This window comes from Melanotaenia boesemani, chromosome 10 (genome assembly GCF_017639745.1).
Source record: "Melanotaenia boesemani isolate fMelBoe1 chromosome 10, fMelBoe1.pri, whole genome shotgun sequence".
Taxonomy (NCBI): domain Eukaryota; kingdom Metazoa; phylum Chordata; class Actinopteri; order Atheriniformes; family Melanotaeniidae; genus Melanotaenia; species Melanotaenia boesemani.
The window spans coordinates 7,994,991-8,014,936 of record NC_055691.1 but is presented as its reverse complement, the minus strand read 5'-3'; the positions used below and the strand labels follow the sequence as shown (position 1 = coordinate 8,014,936).

At 36.8% G+C, this 19,946-nt stretch overlaps 1 protein-coding gene across 2 annotated transcripts in view; it reads left to right on the top strand.

Annotated features, from left to right (window-relative positions):
- The window catches only part of necab2 (N-terminal EF-hand calcium binding protein 2), a 148,652-nt gene that overhangs the window by 34,333 nt on the left and 94,373 nt on the right, over positions 1-19,946 (top strand). For both annotated transcript variants that reach the window (XM_041996217.1, XM_041996216.1), the window contains exons 3-5: positions 11,704-11,812; positions 18,011-18,036; positions 18,251-18,348. In XM_041996217.1, the coding sequence (XP_041852151.1) occupies positions 11,704-11,812; positions 18,011-18,036; positions 18,251-18,348 (233 nt within the window). The remainder of the gene's footprint in view (positions 1-11,703; positions 11,813-18,010; positions 18,037-18,250; positions 18,349-19,946) is intronic.

Below are 19,946 nucleotides of genomic sequence, written 5' to 3'. Positions count from 1 at the left end.
AAAATTGATACAAACAAGAATCTGAAGACTGAAATACAAAAGACGAAGAATGAAAATTAACGACATTTACTCAAGTGAAATAAAGAAGAACCTGGTATTTCTACAGCAAAGGTATTATGAGGCAGGAGGCAAATCAGCTAAACTACTGGCCTATAAGCTAAAAACACAACAATTAGATAATACTATTTACAAAATAAAAGACCCCCAAACAAACAACATACTCAACAAACTAGAAAAGAGTCCAACAGCTGCCTGTTAGGATGCTCAGTTAATTCTTGATTGTAGCCAAATGACTTTACTTTACCAGCATAGTCAATACTAACAGGAGGATTCTGCAACAGCAGAAAAGGCTGATTGGTTAGAAAGTAAGACACCACTGTAAAATTTGAGGGAATGCCAAACTATGTGTGTGTTTGTGTGTGTGTCTGTCAGGTGTGCTGCAGTGATGGATAGGGAGGAAGAACAGGAACTGACAGCCCAGTAAGAATCTGTCCTGCTCCTCATATATCAGACGAAACTGATCTATAGCAGTTACTCATTCACATACACACACGGCCAGCTGTACACACCATCACAAACACTCGGTCCTCTCCCTGGCTGATAATTTAGATAAAGGGGGAATACCAGCTCATAAAAATGAATCTCTTACTCTCACTGACGTCGCAGATGAAATTTGAGTGAACAGAAGTGAAAGAAATTCAGGAGGCACAGAAGTTATGTGAACAGGATAGTAAGATTAGAAGGCAGAGAAATCTGGAAGAAGTACATGTTTGTGTGCCACTGGTTTACAGGCAGAGAAAGCAATAAAAATATCCTGAGCCTAGGAGGATCAATTCCCCACATCTTGTTCCCATGACAACCAATCATGGAGCACCCCAAAAATAATGATAAACAGAAAAAGAGAAAGACAGAAGGAGAAAAGACTGCAGGGAGGAAACTAAGATCAAATGTCTTTTAAAATGCGCTTAATTAAATCAGAGTGTAAGTAGCAGACTGGCTGTGTGTGTGTGTGTGTGTGTGTGTGTGTGTGTGTGTGTGTGTGTGTGTGTGTGTGTGTGTGTGTGTGTGTGTGTGTGTGAATGAGCTGTGTGGTGAAGGTATTCTCTCTCCCTCCTCAGTTTCTGCTGTAGATGTGGAGCCCAGCAGGGAGAAGGAAATGTTAATTGCTTCTCTGTAATCTGCACTGAGAAAAGGTAGAGCAGTTAGCACAGTAGGTCCACCGCCCTGACCGTACCCTCCCTCTCCCCCTGTATTACATTTTCTTTCCTCTCACATCCAGCATGCACCTGGGATCTGTTGCAGGGAATGAGTTGTCTGGGAAATCCTGATGTCTTCACCCTTGTGTTCAACCACCACAAGTCTTTTGTGGCATCCTTATGGTCAAGAAGATGTAAACTTCCACTGGGTTAGTCAAAAAAAAGCCCCAGAAATGTCAATCCACTTCATTAAACCCCATTCCCACTGGAGAAAAAAAACCTGAAACAAGCTTAGCTTTTGTTTTTAATAAGAAAGGGCATGTTCAGTATTCAGTGCAGGGTCAAATAACACTGCAGAAGCTGCAGATATTTATTGGCTATAGCTCAGATCAGCAGGGATGGAAACATGACACCTGTGTGGATGCACTCAGTGTGCTAAAGCAAAAATTTCTCAAAGTCTTGCTTGCCCAAAAATATGGTCCACTGCTGTCTGGTCAGCTGCCATCCCTTCCTGTTATAGTGGTCTGCAGGACAAAACGCAACCGTGCTGTGTCTGACAATGTGAGAGGGTTGTTTTATTGGGTGAACCTGTGACTGCAGGGAGAAAAGAAATGATCATTTTTGTGCAAATTTTGTTACCTAAAAAGGAGTATTGAGACAGCCATGTAGAAAGGAGAGAGAAAATCTAAAAGTACGTATTTGAGAAGTGTGGTTTCTCAACCTCTGGATGCTGCTGGACAACTATGGCTCCAGGGATGTATATAACAGGTTATCTTCATTTGTGTTCAAACAGACACAAAGGAGTTACCGCTGAGCAGGTTTGAGATTTTTTTTTATTTTAATTTTAATTTTTAAAGTAGCAGAAATAAAGAAAAAGGTCTGAAATATTTTCCATCTTTTTAATCTAGTTTATAGTTCTATTTTTTAACCGTTTGCCTAGTGGAAAAGAAACTAGTGACGTGGTGTTAGGAGACTGGAATTAATGTGGTTACAGCCTTATACATGCCTCTTGTATTTGTAAACCAAACTTAACACATTTAATTAAGCCCAGAAAGTTCACTTTTAATATTAGATGAAATAGACTTGACCAGTTATTTTTTCTATCCTGACAGATTTGGTGGCAGAACAACGATAATAGCCTAACAACATGTTGCATGAGGATTTGGCTGCATTTTGTTGCTAAAAGTAGATGAGCAAGACTTCAGATTTGGCCGTTTTTCACTTTACTGAAGTCTTGCTGTTTACAATCTGCTGCACCTCAACCAGACTCCTCAAGGGCTCTTTTTATTTATTTATTTATTTACACTGGGTTTAAGCTGTTTTGGCAGTGGAACAAAATATGTCAGTCAAACAGCAAAATTCACGTAATCAAAGAGTGTAACAAAAAGACAGTCACTTGATTATTCATTTGATAATTATTTGTTCATGTGAATAGAACACCAAGGCTGCATTAGTTTAATAGTTTTGGTTTGAATGGCCAATCACAACTTCATTCAGACATAAAGAAAGAAAAGTAAAGAAAGGGTGAGCCATCAAGCAGACCCACATTTGACAGCCACTTTTATGCTGTTCAGTTATAAATAAAAGAATCAGTCAGTCTTTCAAAGCATGTCATGATGTTTACAAAGGCGAATCATGTCTAAATTACTCTTGGATTTTTACACTGCTATTAGACAGCCGTGCAATGATGAGGTGCACTGGTGCCATTTTCATCACCTGTAATTTGGACCTTTACAGGTATTATGTAGATCTGACTTTTACCACGATTTGCTGAACAAAGAGGGTTTTTACCTTTTGTGATATTTTCTAAATGAATAACTTTGATTAAAAGAAGTGGGAGGTAAATGCCACTCTGTTTATGCACCCTCCTCAGGGCTGCAGTGACGCTCTGATGGCAAACCGTGGAAATTAAGCAGATTTCAATCTGCATAATGGGATTATTTCACTCATTTAACATTTACTCAGGGTAAGTTAGCTTAATGTCAGAGGGCACTTTATGCTAACTGAAACAAACTTCAAGAGTAATTTGTTTTAATATTAATATTTCAAACTGAATGTGTTCTTGAAACGGCTATATTTCCATTTAGCATATTCCATGTTTTCCTATCTGATTTGTTTGTTTGCATCTAACTGACACGTGAAATCATGGAGTGTGCAGAGATGATTATTCTCCAGCTTCCAGCTGCTCTCAGGGGTATTGCACTTTAAGGACCACTCGACGTCTAGCTGCTATTGACTATATCCATGTTTCATATAGTTTGTTTTCGGATAATAACTAACGTGCATTTCAATTAATAATTAAACACTCACATACACTGCTGTGATAACTGTGGTCACATTAGAGAGACATGATAAATAAAACAATACAATAACTACAATAATAATCTGGATCACCAAGTGGAAATATTAACAAGAAGTTAAAAATGATCCATTGAGGTACTGTAAGTTTATTGTTTTGGGATGCAGTATGTGGAGCTTGATGTGGTAGTAGGGGGATCAATGGCTTCTCCTCCTAGCAGTTCTAGCTTACTGTCTGGTGGTGCTGATAAACTGGATCCCTGACCCCAATGACTAGGCTAGCTCCCATTGGGAACTGTCTGGGCTCAATATGATCACATACTTTTTCATTCTTATTATTTGGTATAAAAAAAATTAGACTGATTCCAGGCTATGTTTGTCCACATTTTTACCTTAAAATCAACTAGCACGCTTGCTAGCCTCTTGTTTAAATTGTTGTGACCTTCATCTCTGGACCATGATGCCATTTTGTCGTTTATTCGTGGAAGCAGGTGATGTGACAAAAATAGTGTCAGGTAAAAGAAGAGCTCCAGACGTCAGCTTGATGTATAGTAAAAAATTATGATTTATTACAAAAAGTGACATCTTAAACAGATTTGCAGAATCTGTGAGATCACTGCCAATCTTGAGAATCCTACTGAACATTCAAACCAGTGGACTTATATATGTTAACAAAGAAAGACATTCCTAAGTTCACCTCTGACACCCCCCTGAGGCTAACCTAAACTTGTGGAGCATTTCCTATGGTTAATCGATAATTGTCTTTGCTGAGTTCAAGTGATACTTTCTACTACTGAAGGTCGTTGTGTTAGCTGAATCCATGTAATACTCACAGAAACATACTCAAATGCCTAAATGTGCTCTTATATCTAAATGTGATTATACTACCTACATAATGCTAATAATTATACACTACAAAATAAACTAGATCATTTAACTCTAGCTTAGTCAGTGCTAAGTAACTTAGATACCAAAGCACTCTTTGGACATCTTTATAGTTTAATCTTATGAAAATCTTGCCTGAATTGATATACAGTGCCTAATACACTCACTGAAAACTAAATCTGATATGGTTTTCCCACATTATTTGAAATCTAATCTAGTGCTAGCATAACTAGATTAGCACTGCTATATAGCGTCATGTTAACATCAGTTACACAAGTAAAGTAGTAGTTTTACTTGCTCAGGGACAAAATCTGTTTTAGAAATGTGCAACCTAATGTAAATATCCTTAAAAGATGACTATTTTAAAAATTACTTTAAAGTTTACTTCAAACTGATGTAGTAACGCTGGTGATCCAAGTTTGTCTGAAAAGACTTTTCTGTCCTCCTCATCCAGTGACCTTTTAATCGCCTGAAGTGGCACCTGAGGTGTCCAATCAGACTTCAGAGGTGGCCAGTGCCACCCTGGTTGCCCCTCTAGCTCTGCACCTGGTGAGCAGCAGGCTGCGTAACAGTGGTGTGTATCTTTATAACTCAATACATATCTAGATCCTTGGGTTAAGGCACAGTCTACGGGTGATCTGATTGAATCATACTGATACAGTTCCATTCAGCTGTTTAGCAAATATTTGGACTATTTCATAGCACAGGAAAAAACAAATGCTATCACTCACAATTGCACTGTTAGGTTGTAAATCTTAAGCAATAAATCAGAAAATTAAAGCTGTAATTTTGTTTGGCTTTGCAAAGTTGGGGTTATGTTGTGACTGGGAAAGGCTTTGGTAGCTGTGGCTTTATTTAGTTGTTTGTTGTTGTTTTGTGGTGCAGATTCCACCCAATCAGCAAGCTTCAGTATGAAAATGCTGCATCCCCACTGTTTAGTATCAACCTGATGTCAAAACAGATATTTTGTTTAATTCTGTGTAAGATCTGCAGCAAAATTTAATCCTATTACATTATAATAGAATCAAGCCATCATGCATATAATTTTATCAAGGGTCTATGTACTGATGTAATTATATCTTTTATGGTAAAATCAGGTTCCTGTTTTTATTAGTTTATATTTTCACAACTACTAAAAACACAATGTGAGTAGAGTGTGTCAAGATATATTAAAAACATATTTTCAAGTTTTTTGTAATACCCAGAACAACTTTTTTTTTTTTTTTTTTTAAGAAATGCAAAACCCATCCACTGACAATGAAGTGACAATTGATGGTTTGAAATTCCATGTTGACATGACGTTTTCAGCAGTTTTCAGTTTTCCTCCCACTCACAGCTCATTCTAGTCAGAATTAAGCTACATGTTTAAGGCTACATTTCACATGGTGAGATGGTTACAAAAATCTACTGTATTATGGCTTACACCAGGGATCTCAAACTCTGGTCCTTGAGGGCCACTGTCGTGCAGGTTTTAGATACTTTCTACCTCAGTCAAATCTGCACAACCTCCGTCAAGTTCTGCACAATGACCTACCAGTTTTAATCAGGTGTGTTAAATAAAACATCTTAAACCTGCAGGACCTTCGAAGACCAGCGTTTGAGAACCCTGGCTTAAACATTTTGATAGTGCAGTGTTCCTTTTTCTATCACGATACATGATAACTGCCTGACAGAAGACTTGGGATATGTTAGCATTTCGTTAATGCAACCATAGGTTATGAAGCAACTCTTGCAGATGCTGACAAACATTTCTCAGATTTTTCTTCCGCTGAACTGATATGACTGCTGTAAGGATTCAACGATTATAAGAAGAATCTTTCAGCAAAATGTTAGGTAAATGCGGCACCTGTTATGATAAGATTCATGTTAATAATGTGGTACATTTGAAGAAGAATGACTTCTTCATACGCACAAAAGCAATATTTGTTTAAATACGTCAGCTGACTGGGCTGCAGTCAGCTAAAATAGTTTGTCTACAAAGCTGCACATTGTTGGAAGACATTTTTCTGACTAGACAGCACAGTACTTAAGGAATTAACAATTTTTTTTGCTGTGCTACATCATAATGCCTCATTTTTGTGTCTCATCCTTCAGGTTCAAAATGCAGTTGGTGCCAAAAATCTCTGGGTGAAAGGCAAATTAATCTCAACTTAATAGAACAAACACACAAACAAAAAGAAGATAAAGAAAAATGCAGCTGCTCATGCTTTTTGTGTCTTTTCAGTCAAAATTGGGACGGCACATACAATCCGCCCAGTTCAGCTTTGACAGTGTTCATCCTGTTAATTACTTTTGAGCCCTCAACCATAGTCCTTGTTTATATAGATACATTTGGGGCTTTTTAAATTTTGTACTGATATAGCTCCCTTTTTTAATTTAGGGGATTTTGACACAATATGATGGAAAAAATTATGGAAACTTGCTCATCACATGAATAATATGGGCTGTGCAGGGTATGACAATTGGTTGTGTCTGTCTTTATTTAGGTATTCATTTATAGCTTTTTTCTATTTTAATAAGAATGTATTGCAGTTTGTTTCATTGCTAAACAAAAGCAAAAATACAAAGTATTATTTGTGTTATTACTAGAGCTGTACATCTTCACTGGCCTCCCTAATCAATTTGATTACGATTATCTTGTCTATGATTCGATTCAGCGATACATCACGATTTGTTGCATCTTCAGTTTTCTTTAACACTGCACATTGCTACTGTCTTAATCAATGAATACAAGCAGTCAGATCATTATGAACTCCCTGTTTATTTTTAATTATTTTAGAAATCAATCTGAATGTCCTGATACTGACAAACATTATAAACATCTAAACAGTTATGTTATTTTCAACTCATCATTGAACTTGACTGTTTCATTGCCGGAAAATCAAGAAAAATTATTATATTTTTTGCAGTAAAGCAGTGTGTTTTTTCCCTTCAGTCTTTACAGTCACTTCACACAGAATATGGAAATTAATAAGATGTTTTTCATGTTTCCTTTATGGCCAGAAATCATTTGCCTGTAAGTATACTATTCAGTTTGTAATGGAACACAGAGAATATTGTTGAGGTAAACATTTGTTGATGGACAAAGTTGTTTTAATCCTTTTAGTCTGTTTGTGCATGCTAACCGTTAGCTAACCAATAGAATTTTCTATAGACGTTAGCTTTTAGCTAACTTATAGGTTTTTTGTTTTTTTTTATACATGTATAATCTTATGTCTTCACTGAGATGATTGGTGTATTGATGCATTTTCTGTATGTTTGCTTGGTTTTACAGTTTTCCTAAGTGAATGTTTCAAAACGGATTCAGCCTCTGATCTGCCAAGCTGTTAGAGCAGGCTAGATCACTATGTAAGCGGCAGCAGTATATATATATATATATATATATATATATATATATATTGCTAGAACAACGCACTGTGGAGGCCAATTCCTGATAGTATGCACAGGGCGTTATCTAGGAAATGTTTGAAAAATGCCTTTTTAAATAATGTAATTAGGAAATTTTGGATCGATTCATAATCTTAAAAAAACAAGAATCCCGACATAAATCGATTGTTCCTGGCACCCCTATTGGTTTGTATTAAAAAAAATTATTCATTAGAAAACAAGTGTGATGGAAAATGGAAATGCATGACTGAAGCACAGGCACTTTCTCCGTTCTTACATTTCTAATGTGTTAAAGATGTTTTTGAAACTATGATTTTATTTCTTTCTGCAACCCGAACAGCTGTGCGGCTTTGTCTTTGCTTCTCAGCTTACAGGCTGGAGCTGTCAAGTTTCCATAAGTCTAAAAGACATTGAGTAGTTACTGTCACACGAGCATGTGTGGCAATCGATGTCCATTTGCCTGTGCTTACAGCAAGTATCTTATCCTTTAGTGCAGTGTGTGGCTGTTGATGCTGATCAGTTGCTTACCTTTGTATATAAATCTTCCCATTTAGTTTTGGCAATGACATTTTTACGAGTCTCTAACAAGGTACTTTCTGTAGCTAATTGTGCTGAATAGCAGAGAATCAGATGATGTTGAACACCTATTGCTCATATGTAGTCCTTGTATTTTTATGTAAAATCCAGTAATAATTTTTTGTGGCAACTTAGCAAATGTTGCTTCTTTTACTGAATAGGCACCATGGCATGCATGAAATCAAGCTGAAAACACAATACCCTCTGCTGGATCATAATGTAACTACTGTTAATGATGTGATACAACCTTTGGTCTGAAGCATTGTCTTTTTTTTTTTTTTTAATTTCAACAGGCTGCCCACATTCAGTTTCCCAACGTTTAAAAGGACGTTTGAAATTGATAGTCCCATTAATTTGGATAAATTAATTTAACATGAACAGAAGTCTTAGCAATACATGCTAACAACCAAGTTCCTAAGTTACAACACAGTTGGTTTGCAGTCTGTAGAAGATTCTATATTGATCTCATAATGAATAATTTGAATAATCACTGTAGTGTCTTTTTTGTGTGTAAATGATATAGTGTTATTGGATGGTATTGACTTTTTGAAGGTATAACTCATGTCATAATGGAATATTGAGAACTACTATCCCCATATTTAATTTTTTTTTGAAGAAATGAAAACTAAGAATGGCACTGAGCCTTAAAAAAATAACTCTTTTTTTTTTTTTTTTCGAGCAAATATTCAAAGTAAAATCTAGAGCATTTTCTCACAGCATGCAAGTTTGATTTCAATAAGTGGATAAATATAATTTTTTTTCACATTCTGGATTTACTTTCAATAATCCAGCCTGCATCTCATGTCCTCTCTGCTGCTTTGGAATACATAGTCTAGAGTGGGTCATTTCCTTTCCATCAAAATGATTTCCCCTTTGGACGGTAAGATAAAGATCGTTTCTGCAAATAGTTTCAATCTGACATGTCTCATTCAATGGAGACAGGATGCTGTTGGCTGTTGCGTCACCTCCTCTGTCGGCGAGAAGAGTGCATATCTGAGTTGTACATTATTTATGGGGGGGGTGCAGGATGAATGCTGGCTGCAGCAGCAGTACTCAGTAAAGATGAAACAGCTGAAATGATCCACATTTGCTGTTCAGTAAGAGACTGTGAAGCCTGACTGTCCTATTAAAAGATAACAAAAAAGAATTTCCCAACACAGAGCAAGGAAGTGGCACATTACATGTGAGCAGCTGTTATAACAAAGAGTTTGAAAGTGGGGAGTAAGGAAATACAGCCCCAAGAATGTAGGTTAAGGAAAAGAAAGGAAAGAAGTAGTTTTTGTTAGACATGTAATTTAGTAGTGTTTAATGATTTTGGAAATGGGGTTAACATGCTATCTATTTTGCTTGAGTGGTGTGTTAGTGGAGGATTCCTAAGTGGGTCTAACCAGGCTGGCTGTCTGAATGCAGTAAAGTGGGTCAGTGCTGCATTAAACACCAGTTCTTTTAGTACTGCTTCATTGCTGCACCAAAGAGGGGAAGGTTGGAAATAGATATGGTCACACAGTCTGAATACGCAGGCAAGCCCAGGCATACAGACGCAGAAGAAAATATACTGTGAACATAAGAACTGCATTTCAGAAATCCACCTCAAACAAACACACCTTCTGTCATGGAAAGGTTATGCCAAGCAACAATAAAAGAAAGCTGTTTTTGAAGGCATTTCTGAGTCGACATCACTGCAGCAGAAATCGACATGGCACAACATCTAAAACACAGCTTCTATTCTGTGTTGCTTTAACACAGTGTGAGAAGAGAGGAGGGATAAACGATGCTGGCAGTATAAAGTATAAGTGAGGCAAAATTGAGACAGGCAAAAGGCCAAAAAGAGTTCCTAAAGGTCTGTTTTAAAAAGAAAATCATGTGAAACCTTCTCTCATGAGTGTTAGTCAAAGTAGTGCCAGAGAGCAGATTTGGACAGACAGATTGCAGGCAGCAGAATAAAATGATAAAACAAAAAACAGATTCTTGATATTAAAATGAGATATTCATATGTTTCATAAACCCTACAAAACCAGGAAAGAGCAGAGGGAATATATAAGGCAGACTTAAGAGCAGCAGCAGAGAGCAGTGCATTTGAATTAAACTCTTAAGACTGCAGTCCTCCTGCCCCTGTGGTTTCCCAGTGCTCTGCAGCGGTCCCATAGCTCAACCTGCTGCATCCAGTCAGCCGCACTCAAGGACAAACGCACTCTGAGGGCAGGGGAATTAATATTTGATATCTCGCTCTGCATCATGTGGAGAGAAAAACAGGTTTACAGTATAGCAGACAGATACAGAATGAAGACAATTCCATAAATAACCACTCCCCTGCTGCTGCTCTACCATGCAGTTCATGGTAACATTTGAAAAGCCAAAAAATGGTTGTAGTCTGGAGGATTGGCTAAACATTCTTTACTTTAAAGTCTGGATTTAGATGTCATTATTCATTCATTGTATGTAATGCTTTGTCCATAAGCTGGAGCCTTTCCTAGCATTTTAGTAGGTGAGAAGCAGGGTACACCCTGGACAGGTCACCAGTCCATCACAGGGCCAACACAGAAAGAACCATTCACACATGCAATCACTCCAAGAGAGAATTTAAGTGCTGCTGTTAGCAAAGCAACCTCCAGTGATTTTGAGTGTGTGAAATCAAATTCACCATAATATTTTCTGTCTTGATAAAACACAACTTTGTGCATTATAAGTTTGTGTATTCTTTGAAGTCCATGATGAACCCATTCATTCTGCACTCTTGGTTATGTGCCGATTTTACATCCAATCAAATGTTTTCTAGTATAACTGATTCATCTGAGCAGACTGGGATTTTCTGGAAAGGGCTGGCCTCTGTCGTTTCTGTTTCAACCTTATCTTTCAGTAAAAAAAACTGAAAAGAGCACTGGTTCTATAAGAAACACGTTGCCTGTTAGTAGATATCATCCACTGAAAGATCAAGCTATTAGCTTAGAAAAAACAGTCAGTAGTCTTGGATTTAATCATCTGAGGAAGTATGAAGATCCACTCATGAAGGCAGAACATTTATGACATGATCTTTGATTCTTGAATAGAAACATTGCTCTATTTTTTCTTCTTTAGTGTTTCATTTACATTAATTTAATTTTTCCTTGCATTTAACACTGTTAAGTCAATGCAGTCAGATAAAGTTTAAAAGAATATTTTTTTTTCCCAACGACTTGTTTTTTTATTTTATAAAGACATTGTCGCTAGGATGATGCATAAATTGGTGTAAATAAATTCCCCACAGTCAGTGGTGAAGTCAGTTAATAACCAATGCTTAATATATCACCAACACAACACCCACGCCAGAAGATGTTTCTTTCTCCAAATGATTTTAGTGATGTGTTTGTGTGTCCATCTGCAGATGATGGGAAGCTGTCTCTGGATGAGTTCCAGGCTTTCTTCTCTGATGGCACGCTGAATGAGGAGGAATTGGAGAAGCTGTTTCACACCATTGACTCGGATAACACCAGGTCAGCGCTACTGCAGCATTCCTGCATGTGTGTGTTTGCCTGCAGCATGCAACATTCCTGAGTGGCTGCATGACATTAATCTCTATGCAGGACATTTAGAAATATGTGTTTATGCACTCACTGAAATTCAGCCGTTTTGTTCTTTCCTAATCAGTTCTGAAAACTAATGACTGATGCATGATGTTTCTCTGCTGCTCTTTGAGATTTTGTGTACATTTGGGTATATTTGTGTGTGCATGCTTTGGAAAAATGTGTGTAATATAATGTGCATTGAGGGAATTTCACAGCTCAGCTGTGATGAACCTTTTGCCCCAAGCTCTTCACATTAAAGTATAATTTCACCCCTAGTACTGAGACCATTTCCACCCACCCCAAAACTGAAAAATGCAAGAGAGGCAAAGGACTGGGAGTGAAGAGATCTATGAAAATAAATCCCAAAGAAGTAACTGAGTTATAAATAGAAGCTCAGAAGCAAGCAAACTGATCGACTTCTCTGAAAGATGAGGCATTTGATCAATTTAGAAAGAAATGTGGCCAATTGCAGTGCAGAATAAATCAGTGATTGAATGAAAAATATCACTGTTAACTTCTCTAAGCACACATTGTTCAGTTAGTGATGGGAGAAGCATTACAAAATATCAATGCTACAGTGTAAACATGGTCTTTTAACAAGTAAAATTCAGCAGGCTTGCTAAAATTATGTTAACTATAGAAAAAACTAAGTAGACTGACAAGGTAGAAAGGAACATTTCAGACAAACATGTTTTATTATTATTATTATTATTGTTGTTATTATTGAGATAATTTTGATTACTTTATATATCACTAAATAGATACATGTAAAACAACTTTCTGTGGCTGCAAAGAAAGCCCAAATCATCAGCCCTCCACCACCATGTTTTACAGTTGATATGAGATGTTTGTGCTCAACATCCTGCTGTGCAGCTGTGTAAACGTAAACCATGCCGCCATATTGTTTTTAGAGAGAAAATGGTATACTGGCAGTCATTTCAATAAAACATACCTTTTCAGTCTAATCTTTTTCCAACTGTACAGTCATGAGTTTTAGAGTCTTAGAGTAAACTATTGACAACTTGGATTTTGGGTTCTTTCTTTTTTAAACTTAATAAGCATGAGCATGTTTCATCATGGTGTAATTATTCCACTTTTAATGTGAACATTTCAAAATCCATCCAGGAGATGAAAAGACAGTGGGGCAAAAAATGGTACAACATTTATCATAGTTACCTTTATTTATGTCTTTTTAACCCTTTCATTATTCATTCACCCTCTAGGACATTAAATGTCTGAATGCTTCTCCCTTCGACAATTTGTTTTGACTGACACTCATTAAATCAATTTATTGACCCTTTAATAATCAGCTTATCTACTGTGCAATCAAGAGGAGTGTGCTGACACAGTGGGATCTGTATAATCAAAAGCCCATCTCTGTTAATTTACGCAACCTCTGAATCCTGCAGGGTCTTGAATAAAATGAAACCAAGCAGAACAAAAGCTGACCATCACATAGTTGTTGTAGAATAGAATCAGGTTCAGTGTATAAATCCTCCACCCAGCTCAGCTCTTTGTCTAGTTTTTCACACCTCTTTAAGTCAGTGCAATAAGTGAATCATTCAGCTGCTGCCACCTCTTTGATGTTGGTCATCTTGCCTCTTGGAGATGGTCTCACTTTATAAACCTTCACTGCAGTGGATGCAGGCAAAAAGTTCAGAAGCTTATAAAGTAAAGTAGACTTGGCAGCTGCATGCCAGGCCTCAGAATAATCATTTGACAGCAGATAAAGTTATTGATTAAGCAGCGTAAAAGCAAAAATGAGGTTGTAAGCATTTCTTCCTTGAAGCAGGAAGTTGATGTATAGTCCTGCTACCAGTCATTCATCTGTTTCTGCCATCTCCCTAAGTTTTCTTACATTTTCAGGCCATTGTCTGGGTTTTCTGTCTATTTTTCTGCCATGCCCCTTCAAGCTTTTATCCAGCCATCACTCTGCCTGCCACCCTACTCTTCTCATCATCTCTCCATCTGTCATCTGACATTCCCATGTTTGGCCTCAAATATCTCCTGCACGTCTGTCTGTATTTTCCTCCACATAGTTATTTGAGCTATAGAGTGGGAGCTGTGTTTTAGATTTTCCCAACCACTGTTGCTTAATTTAGCCACAGATAAGGATTAAAAATGCAGCTGCAAATCCACCTGCATGCACAGTGTCACATGATAAAATGTACAATCACTCAAAGCTAAATGGAAACTTGCTTGAGAGAATTTGCAGTCTCATGTGTAGGCCAAGTTCCAAAAAGTTAGCATTTTTCTAACATGCAGCTTATCTTTAGGTCCTACCTGTTTTGAATACCTTTTAGACATCATCTGTAACACAGTCTGTAGTAAACTCAAGATGAGGTTTCCCTAAATTTCTCCTGAGGATTAAACTGGTTTTCATTAAAGGTTTTCAAGGTAGTGGAGTGCCATTCTAATGTGAAAAAAGCCATAACTGATTAACAATAATGTAGGTTAATGCAACTGCATGGCCTGTAGGCATGACAGAGTCATAAGATATGAGATATTGTCACTTCTGATCATATCCAAGCACCCAAATTTTATAAGCTGGGTTTCAGCTTATTACGAGCCAAACCCTTATCTTCAGTTGTACTAATTCTAATCTACTGTTATCCACATGAACATTTTTCAAAGAACTGAAAAACATTCCTTCAAACTTAGGATTTCAGCACATAAGATGAGGTCGAAAAGATTAGTTTAATTATGCAAACAAATTTACTGACCCATTGCTACACAGCTGTGTCAGGAGTGGGTCGGCTGTATAGACTAACCTGGGGAACACCATAAGTAGACACTGTGCCATTGCTGAGATGGCATTTCTGTGCACGTAAGAGCAGAACAGATAAGTCTCAGACTATTTTCTTATTGACAAAGAAATCTGGAAGGACTTGCACATTTATTGGCTGTTCGAACAGAAGTGGAAAACTTTAATTGTGGTTAAGAAACAAAAAGTGAATGCAAAGATCACAGACATTTATTTCATGAAGATTACAACTGTCTGACACTGAGAGGTTCCAGTGGTTGACATTGTCCACTGTTAGCAGCGTATTCACATTAGAGAGCAGAGGAGGAATGACCATATGTCATGGCAGAGGAAACACTGAACAACATTAGCAATAACATGGTCAATATTGGTGAACGAACAACACGGATTCTACTTACCCACGTTGCCGACCAGCTTAATGTTTGTTATGCTAGTTAATGCTAACAGACACAATTCAAATTGCTTTACAGAATACAAGAAGCATAATTTAACATTTAAAACAAAAGAGAAGGAAAAAAGTAATAACACTGGATAAAACAGTATTAAAACATGATCAAGTTTAAAAAATTCAAGCTTTAAAGAAACAGATGACTGTTAGACTTTTTTTAAATAAAAACTATTGAAATGCAGCAGAGAACAGGTAGTTCTTTAACTTGGATTTAAATTAACTGAGAGACAAGGGGCTAAGGTGTTGTAGAAAGTTAATGTCTAATTTGGGAGATATTGTGAAATGCAACGTTATTTGGGCTTATCAGAGCAATGTTTTGACCAGAAAACAAAAATCATTCAGTCAGTGTCCTGCAGCCTAAACTAGCTATAACATAACTTTGCCAGATATCTGACAAAAAAGAAAATTAACAGCTTTTACAAAAGTTTGAAACTATTTCTTAACCAACTTTTAATGACTTATAACAAGATTTGGATTGTCAGTTATCAAAAGCAGTTTTGGACAGGTACATCATGTTCTACATTGATGCAATGATGTCTAACTAAAAAAAAAAAAAAAAAAAAAAAACTTTGAGATCTCCAGATAAGATAAACTTATCAACAAATGTAGACCCCTGTCTTATGTCTTCATATCACATCTGCTGTCCATCACTGCAGATACTGGGGTCGGGCATCGTCACTAATTTCCTGCATCGATTTGATTCACAGCAGCCTTTTTCGATTCGATTTCAATTAAATTCAGTTTGATTTAATATTGATTAATTTACAGCTAATTGTGTAAACCACCTATTTTTTCTTGAATATTAAAGACATTCTTAGATATGTATTTTTATAAAAACACTAAATATATTTACGTGACAATCAAAATCAGTTGGGAAAGCCCAGTCTGGGAGTAATCAGATTACTGTAATAATATGATCTGATACATCTGATATATCTACATGCATTTCTGAAGTACCATAACAATACAGTATTTCCACAGATTCACAGCCAGAAATGCTGTGATGGAAAAAGAGAGAGAGAGAAAGAGAGAGAGAGAGAGAGAGAGAGAGAGAGAGAGAGAAACACTTCGGAAATGTCCTGATGAAACCGCTTCATTCAGTGGAGTCGCTCTAAATATTATTAAAATTCAGATTTCAGATAATGTGTTGATGTTAATAAAAACTACAAACAACACTGGATCCATTTAAAGTCGTAATAGATAAGTCACACAAGCATAAGGTCACTTCATCAGAAAAGAGGATCTATAAAAATAAAAAAAAATCAAACCCCACGCTTCAGATACATGGTAATTAAGGCATGCCACCTCAGTAATGGTGGCACTGCAAGATGGCGCAACATACAAAATGGCCGCTGGATTAGTCTATACAGACAAAGGAATAAAAGTACAGTCAAGAGAAAGAAGTGTACCTCAGCTTTCGTCAGACAAATCAACAGTGTGGCATGTTTTTTCAGGATTGTGCTGAACTGTGGCCATCCATTTTTGTTCTTAGGAGCAAAAGTCCACAGACCGACCGTCATGGTGACTGTTGTTTGGTGTAAGCATGTGGTTAATTAGCGTATTGACATAGTCTGTCACTGTGTTTTTCTGTTATACTCTTAACCATTAAGTAGTTGGGATAATATACACACAGCTCATATGTTCCTCACCTAATTAAAAACATTACAACTCCCCAATATCAGTGAATGGTTCTGTGTTTGTTTCCCGCCATCTTGTCTGTTTCATTGAGAGATAACAGCAGACTGCAAAAGCACTAGCATATTTTAATGAAGCAGGTGGCCTTTAACACACAAAAGGATGGATCAGTGTTCTGGCCTTTAAAACAACAAATGCTAAAAATGTTTAGAAGTACATTTTTATTTACATGTTTAATACACAGATGCACCTTCACTTTTGATTCATCAGGATGTCAACATCATATGTTTCTATAACTCAACTCAGTTTTATTTATATCACACTTTTTCAAAAAAAAAGTTCTTCACAGAGCAAAAAGGACACAGCAATTAGAAGTATCAGTCTACCAAGTATGTAAATACCAAAGTGCAATAAGCATTAAATGAACAGAAAGCTTTTTCAGATATATGTTTTAAACCTCGTCATGAAACCTTGGATCATCCCTCTGTCTTGGACCCAACTCGGCAGCTAGTTTGATAAGCTAGTTGACGCAATTAACTATTTATTAAATGTGAGTTCCATCACGCCACATGAACGCTGCCCATCCGATTTCAGCAGTCTAGGAAAAAGTTGCCTCCTCAGTTTACAATCCTAGATGGTGGCACTTCTGTGTTTTGGACATGTGGACAACCTTAAATTTCACATGTTATCTGTCACAGCTATAGATCAAGAGTAATTCTGCTATCCAAAAATGTTTAATAAAATAATAACAAAAAAAAACAAAACGTTATTATCTTAGGCCCTTATGACTTTATATTCAGATGTTTGTGTTGGCATTCCGGCTTCCATGTGTGCAGCATCACTGAGTAGTAGTTTATTTTATGGTAAAGAGATGGACATATGGAGTGCTCCTGCCTGTCTCCTCCCTTGGCCCACAGCGCTCAGCACTTACATTTCATCTATCTTTTGGGTGGCCCACCCTCTTTCTGTTATCTCCACCCTTCTTCTTTGCCTTTCACTCCAAACACATCGGTCACCAGGGAAAGTCTGGATCATAGCAGTGAAGAATTTGCTGCCAAATGAGTCCCAACCACATGAACTAAGCATGAACTGGATTGATTTAGACTCCTGTCAGAGGGTCTTGTTAAATCTTTTCATGCCTGCCTAATTCTGACACTACTTCGTGTGTGTATTTGTATATATGTGCAAGATTGCATGCTAAAAACCTCACCTTTGTTTCTGACCCTGCTCTTCTCCATCATTTTCTTTCCTTCTGTTGCTCCTCTGCTTGCTGTGATAGTAATGTAGACACTAAGGAACTCTGTGGTAAGTACACAGTGCACACACTCCAACACTTTCTACCGCTGCCCTTATTCCCTCTCCTTTCTAATATCAAAAATTACTTCTGAAATGAAACTGAAATGCAATTATTTTACTTTGACATTTATTAATTCTGCTACTTTGGAATAATCTTAGTATTTTTTTAACAAGAAGGCATGGAAATCCTGATGTGTGTTTTATGTGTACGTGTGTAAAACAGATTACTTTGCCAAGCACATGGGAGACTATGAAGGAGTTCTGGCTTCATTGGAAACACTCAACCTTTCCATCCTCAAAGCCATGGACTTCACTAAAAAGGTAGGAATGAAAATTATATGGTTCCATCAACTAATTATACTTTTATTCTGCCTCATGTACTTCGTAAACCTAAAATAAAATTTTTGAAGACAAACAATTATTTCACGCCCGACAAAAGATTTTCAGGGGTGGAAGAACAAGAAAATGATGGTGGCCTACTATAAAAACACATCTCTGTTCTTAGTAAAAGTGGAGATACGAGTGCAAAAACACTTCACTAAATGCTAAAACTACTTTTAAAAGAATCTGTCTAACTGGAAAATATACTAAAGGACCTGATTACGCAACAGAATGGAAGTCCTGTCTTTATATGCATCACTAGCTTTAACATTTTTTCCCTTTATTTTTGCTTAAAACATTAACTTTTCACAAAATTGTGAAAAAGGAGGGTAACCCCTTGATGCCTGTTGTCACAATTTTGCAACAAATCTCTTCTGGGCTTTGTTTATTTTATTTCTTTTTATCAAAATGATGTATTTTATCTACATATTTGCTTTTACTCACTCTTGTTTTTGCATTTACATGAATTTTTATCATTTATCCTTATTGTCATTCATTTTTCGACCATTTCACTATATTTTCTTTCATTCTAGTCTATTTCTTGTGTTTTTTTCTTGATTTTTTTCCTGTATTTATTTTATATATTTGTAAAAAAAAATCAGGCTCACTCAAAAAATTTATATTTCTATAAGCCTTAAATAAATATGAACCATCATTTTGGGTATGCAGTGTGACTTCCTTGTGCAGGTGTACCTGCATAATTCATTCATAAGCTTAGAGACATTTTAGCTAGTTTCACTTTACAGAAAAGCTCAAACACTGGGATGTTGGTGGGGCTTTCACACATTAACTTCTCACTACATTTCAAAGGCTCTAAAAATGTTACATACATCACTTTTTTTTGCAGTATGTGAAATAGTCACAGATGCAGTTTTGCACAACTCTAACATGTTCATAAATAATCCAATAAAGTTCATAGTGTCTATAATTTCTATAGCTGATTTAGTTCTTATGTTATCAGACACACTTAGTGTGGTTATGGGTTTGTATCACATCACCTAAGCATTTTCTTGTACAAAAGAAGAGGTACTGAACAACATTACCATATCAATGTTTCTGAGCCTTCATTGTGACATTATTAAAAACACCACAATAAGAAAAGTCTGCATGAAGTTGGTGAAGCTGAAAAAGCAGCAAAAGCCGGATTTATGGGAATAATACCAGACTGAATGAATAAAGCATTCATTTCCTTTAAGTGAAGCGAGTGCAGAGCTGCTGTGCACCATGCACTTACACTTTAGCTCAAATATGAAGTGTAAGATGCTTCTGGCAGAAGGTGAAGACAAACATTCCTGACTGGGTTGGTTGAGGTCCAGATCCTCACCAGCTGTCCACACTGAATGAGTGTATGAATGGGATTCATGCATGGGCAGAAACGGTGTGTCCACTGCCACACACAGTACAGTATATGCAGTGTTTCCCACAGGTTAGGTGTAATAATGTTTGTCTGTTGAGTGGAATCTTTGGATCTTACAGTGTTTTTGTGTGTGTGTGTGTAGGGGTTAAGTAGTGCTGCAAAATAATGGTTTGTCAAGTTT